At 47.7% G+C, this 5,780-nt stretch overlaps 1 protein-coding gene across 1 annotated transcript in view; it reads right to left on the bottom strand.

Annotated features, from left to right (window-relative positions):
* Window positions 1–5,780, bottom strand: part of RRP12 (ribosomal RNA processing 12 homolog) — a 43,173-nt gene that overhangs the window by 31,197 nt on the left and 6,196 nt on the right. Inside the window, exons 4-9 of the mRNA XM_003787298.3 lie at window positions 5,008–5,084; window positions 3,935–4,040; window positions 3,611–3,727; window positions 3,043–3,181; window positions 2,805–2,932; window positions 533–631 (exon numbers count right to left, since the gene is read on the bottom strand). Coding sequence (XP_003787346.1) covers window positions 533–631; window positions 2,805–2,932; window positions 3,043–3,181; window positions 3,611–3,727; window positions 3,935–4,040; window positions 5,008–5,084 — 666 coding nt within the window. The remainder of the gene's footprint in view (window positions 1–532; window positions 632–2,804; window positions 2,933–3,042; window positions 3,182–3,610; window positions 3,728–3,934; window positions 4,041–5,007; window positions 5,085–5,780) is intronic.

The following is a 5,780-nucleotide window of genomic DNA, read 5'->3' as shown; positions in this document are numbered from 1 at the left end:
AGGCGCCCGCCACAACGCCCGGCTATTTTTTGGTTGCAGCCGTCATTGTTGTTTTGGCGGGTCCAGGCTGGGGATTCGAACCCGCCACCTTAGGTGTATGTGGCTGGCGCCTTAGCCGGTTGAGCTATAGGTGCCGAGCCCACATACACATTTTAGAAACAATTTTCAGGAGGTTTAAATTTCAGAGGTTTAACAATTTTCAGGTAGATAGATGTTCAGAAAATCCATCCACAGAGCTCAAAGGCTGAGTGCCCTGCTCAAGGTGTCTGTGAACAAGACCATGTTGAAATAGTTTATTAGAGCTAATGGGATCAAGAGTCAGGACCCCGCTCCCCAGAACACAGATGTCACTTCGGTAGCTGGTCTTCTGTCTGTCTGTCCGTTCACTGGTCTCCTCCACTGGGGCACCCGAGCCCATTCTGCAGCCAGGTAGCAGGGGCACTCTGCAGCCAGGTAGCAGAACCAATCCCCCCAGCACAGCCACCAGAGAACTCTGCCTGATAATGCCCTTCCCCCCACCATCAGGCCTCACCGTGATGATCTGGGCATTGAGCTCTGCTGAAAGGGTGTTCAGACTGGGCTTGGCATGGAAGAGGCTGTGAAAGGCCTGCATGGCACAGGCTGTCACCAGCTGCAGAGGACACACAGAGAAGAACCACAAAGCTCATAGCTGCCCTCAATCCCTGACTTCCCACTCTACCCAGAGGGTTAAGAGGGAGCTGAGGACCCCTGAACCCGAAAACATGCCCCCACACCCAGACACTGTCACTTTAGTAAGTCATGGTAGTCACTAAAAAAAATTTAAATGACTTAAACAAAGATAGAAACATTAGTGAAATGTTTTTAACACAATAGCCAGAAAAGCAGGTTATAAATGGTCTGCATACTATATCTACAGCTATATTTCTATGTTTTTTAATGTATGTTTGTTTATCCAAAGAGAAAATATTTAAAACCATACATAGTAAGTCATTGCACTGTTTACCTTAGTAAACGAGATTTGGAAGGAAGCAGATTTTTACTTTACATACTTTTAAATGGATTTTCCTTTTAAATAATAATCACATTATTTATATAACACAATTTTTTTTTTTGAGACAGAGCCTCAAGCTGTCACCCTGGGTAGAGTGCCATAGCATCACAGCTCACAGCAACCTCCAACTCCATCTCAAGCGATTCTCCTGCCTCCGCATCCCAAGTAGCTGGGAGTACAGGTGCCGGCCACAACGCCTAGCTATTTTGCTGTTGTTGTTGTTGTTGTTGCAGCCATCATTGTTGTTTGGCGGCCCAAGCTGGATTTGAACTCGCCAACTCAGGTATACGTGGATGGCACCTTAGCCACTTAAGCCACAGGTGCCTAGCCTATTAACACAATCTTAAGACACAAGAGTAAACACTACGGCTTCGCGCCTGTGGCTCAAGTGGCTAAGGCACCAGCCATGTACACCTGAGCTGGTGGGGTCGAATTCAGCCCGGGCCCGCCAAACAACAATGACGGCTGCAACCAAAAAATAGCCAGGCGTTGTGGCGGGCATCTATGGTCCCAGCTGCTTGGGAGGCTGAAGTAGGAGACTCGCTTGAGCCCAGGAATTGGAGGTTGCTGTGAGCTATGATGCCACAGCACTCTACCCAGGGGGACAGCTTGAGGCTCTGTCTCAAACAAACAAACAAACAAAAAGAGTAAACACTGTAAGAGAACAGACAGAAGGGCCTTTGAAATTCAAAGGAGATTGGTTCTCAGATCCCCTCTCATGGATACCAAAATCCATTGGTACTCTAGTGCCTTATATGGTATATTTAAATTTGTATTTAATTATTCTTTTTTTTTGAGACAGAGCCTCAAGCTGTCCCCCTGGGTAGAGTGCCGTGGCATTACAGCTCACAGCAACCTCTGGGCTGGGGATTCGAACCTGCCACCTTAGCTGTACATGGCTGGCGCCTTAGCCGGTTGAGCTATAGGCGCCGAGCCGTATTTATTTATTCTTTAGAGATGAGGTTACACTATGTTGCCAAGCTGGACAGCTCTAACCCTAATTCTAAATCCCAGGCTTAAGTGATCCTCCTGCCTCACTCCTGAGTAGTAACCTCAAACCTTTGGGCTCAAGCAATCCTCTTGCCACAGTTTTTCTATTTTTAGTAGAGGCAGGGTCTTGCTCTTGCTCAGGCTATTCTGGAACTCTTGAACTCAAGTAATCCACCCACCTGAGCCTCCCAGAGTGCTAGGATTATAGGCATGAGCCACCATGCCCAGTCAATTTTTTTATATTTTCTTTTCTTTTTTTTTGAAACAGAGTCTCAAGCTGTCACCCTGGGTAGAGTGCCATGACATCACAGTTGACAGCAACCTCCAACTCTTGGGCTCAAGTGATTCTCTTGCCTCAGCCTCCCAAGTTATTGGGACTACAGGTGTCTGCCACAACACTCAGCTATTTTTTGGTTATAGTTGTCCTTGTTTGGCAGGGCCAGGCTGGATTGAAACCCACCACCTCCAGTGTATATGGCTTGTGCCCTAGCCGCTTGAGCTACAGGCACTGAGCCTTTTTATATTTTCATTAGAGAGAAGGAGTTGCTCTAGCTTAGGCTGGTCATGAACTACTGCCTCAAGGGATTCTCCCTCCTTGCCTTCTAGGCAGGAGCCACCATCCCAGCTCAAGGGATCATTTTTAATGTGTCTTTAAAGCTGCTTACTGGGGTGGCGCCTGTGGCTCAAAGGAGTAGGGCGCCAGCCCCATATGCCGAAGGTGGTGAGTTCAAACCCAGGCCCCGGCCAAAAACTGCAAAAAAAATAATAAGCCTGCACTCACCACATGGCTCAAGGTCATGACCCTGAGGAGAGTCTCACTGCAGTTCTTCACCAGGCCTTCTGGGAAGCAGGGAAGCAGGTCCTTCAACAGTGTCAGCATGTGCAGTGTGGTGGTGGCCTCCTTGGAGCCTGGCAGACAGAAGGGGAGTTGAGACACCAGCCTGCTCTCTGTAGCAGACCCTGTCCTTCTCCACTGGTCACCAATGCCCATGTGACTGCCCTCAATCTGATGTCCCCACCTCCAGACTTCTCAATTTCTTGGATGCAGAACTTGGCAGTAGAAACAGCAGCAGGATGATGGGCAGGAGCCTTTTCACCAAACATGAGTTCACTGCCCTTGAGGACTGAGCATACTCCATGCTGAGCAGCCTTCCGGATCTGAAAGGCAAGGAGAAGAGAACAAAGCCAGTTCAGCATTCAATGGCACCTTGGGTGGTTGGCACAACTAGCCACCAATAAGCACTGACTAAAAGGATATACCCAATGTGTTTCCAGGGTTTTCATATGTATAGAATCCTAAACTATGAAGCTAGACAAACCTTTATTCAAATCCCTGCCCTACTACTAACTCACCAAATGGCCCTGAGCATCCCAACTACTTGAACTAAAGTCTCCCTACTACCCTGTGCTAAGAATGGTATTATCCCAATTTTATAGTCAGGAGGCTGAGGCTCATCTTGAAAACAAGATTTATTCATTTATCTAGTTATCTGGCAAATACTGAGTGGCCACCAAGCCAGGCACTGTTCTAAGTACTGGCAAACTGGCAGTGATCCCCACTCCTGTCTAGGGACTGAGCCATCTCACCTTTGGCTTGGCATGCACTGTGAAGCTCAGCAGCCCATGGTACACCTGGAGTGTCATGGGATAACCCCAAGCCTCCAGGTCTTGCTTCCGCAGAAGGATGGCCAGGCAGGAGAGGACCTTGAAGAAGAAAGTCAGAGTCCATCAGCTCCAAAAGCCTCCTCCAGAAGGAAATAGCCCAGGTTGCCAATGACTCCAGAAAATTCCAAAGGGATGTGTCTGAGTATCTTAGGAGTGCTAACCCCCTCCCAAAGAGCATCTGAGGTTTAACTAAATCTGATGGGCTCTAGAAGACCCCAGAAGAAAATCTAAGCCCCAGACACTAACCCATCGGAGGACAGAAGTGGAGCCGCTGCTGGCCTGGGCCGACAATATATCCATGAAAGCTTTGGAGGTATCAGAGAACTTCTTAATGAGCACAGGGCTGGGAACCCTGTGGGGAGAGAACATAGACGGTCACCCAGAGGACCTCTGAAAGGCAGCCCCCTGTGGCATAATGAAGGAAGCTGAACAGAAGGAGGAATGGCTGTTGGCCTAGTCACTCAGCCATGAAGCTCAGCCTTCCTGGCCCCCAGCTCAGTGTGCCTTCCCAGAGCTCTGCCTCCCTCACCTTCTCCACTACCCATTCTTTGTACCACCCACAAGACAGACTCTCATAAATTTACACCAATCTTCACTCTACCTCCCCCGGCTGCAGGTCCCTAGGCTGCCTGGGGCCAACATTCCGTCACATTCCTTCTGTCCCACTCACACCCAGGGATGCCCCTTCCCCAGGTGCCAACACTCACAATCTCTATGATAGTGGCACAAGCCATGCCTAGGGACCTGATGTTGCAGAATGCACCTGATACACAAGTATCTTCTTAAGCTTTTTATTTTATTTTTAAATTTCTTTTTTTTGAGACAGAGCCTCAAGCTGTCCCCCTGGATAGAGTGCCATGGCTTCACTGCTCACAGCAATCTCCAACTCCTGGGCTCAAGCGAGTCTCCTGCCTCACCCTCCCCAGTAGCTGGGACCACAGGCACCCGCCACAATGCCCAGCTATTTTTTGGTTGCAGCCATCATTGTTGTTTGGCGGGCCAGGGCTGGATTCGAACCTGCCACCTTAGGTGTATGTATGTGGCTGACGCCTTAGCCGCTTGAGCCACAGGCGCCGAGCCTATTTTTAAATTTCTAATTGCAGTAAAATACACATAAAATTTACCATTTTAACCACCATTTTTTAGTATACAATTTAGTACCGTTAACGTTATGCACACTATTATCCAACTAATCTCAAGAACTTTTCATCTTAAAAAATAAAGTACCTTTAAAAAATTCCCTGATCCTACTTCTCCTGTCCACATTCCCTTCACCCCTCTAAAAGGGACTTAGGGTTCAAACAGGAGCCAGGACTCACCGCTTCAGGACAAGGTTCAACAGATAAGCAACGGCAGCCAGAGATTCTGGGGACTCCACTGCTTCCATTGTTGTCATCTGAAAGCAGATTGAGGTGGTGTGAGTGGATAAAACACTGTAATGTGCAAACAGGAAAGAGAAGCGAGGTGGGGAACCGTGTGCCTTTCAGAGTAGTTATGACCAGGAACCATGGCAAAAGTTCAAATTCAGGCGAGGCCACTATGTGACTTTGGGCTACTAAGTAAACCTGTGACTCAGTTTCTTCATTTGTAAGAGAGGGATTATAATACTATATACCCTATAAGTTGTTGTGATGTTTAATTAATACATGTAAAATATTGCCTGGCATACTGCCTATGACACTAGGTGCCATATATTGCCACCTAGTTATTTCACTAAGAGTTAGCAAGCTCTTTTGGTAAAGGGTCAGATAGTAAAGATTTTCTGCTTTATAGGCCACTGTCTCTAGTATACGTTTTTCTTTTTGGGTTTGTCTTAACAATCCTTTAAAAATGTAATAACCGGGCAGCACCTGTGGCTCAGTGAGTAGGGTGCCAGCCCCATATACCGAGGGTGGCAGGTTCAAATCCAGCCCCATCAAACTGCAACAAAAAAACAGGTGGATGTTGTGGTAGGCATCTGTAGTCCCAGCTACTCAGGAGGCTGAGGCAAGAGAATTGACTAAGCCCAAGAGCTGGAAGTTGCTGTGAGCTGTGATGCCAAAGCACTCTATAGAAGGTGACAAAGTGAGACTCTGTCTCTAAAAAATATATA

Source organism: Otolemur garnettii, unplaced genomic scaffold, assembly GCF_000181295.1.
Source record: "Otolemur garnettii isolate 467f Iridium unplaced genomic scaffold, OtoGar3 scaffold00021, whole genome shotgun sequence".
NCBI lineage: Eukaryota > Metazoa > Chordata > Mammalia > Primates > Galagidae > Otolemur > Otolemur garnettii.
This window is presented reverse-complemented; position numbering and strand designations above follow the sequence as displayed.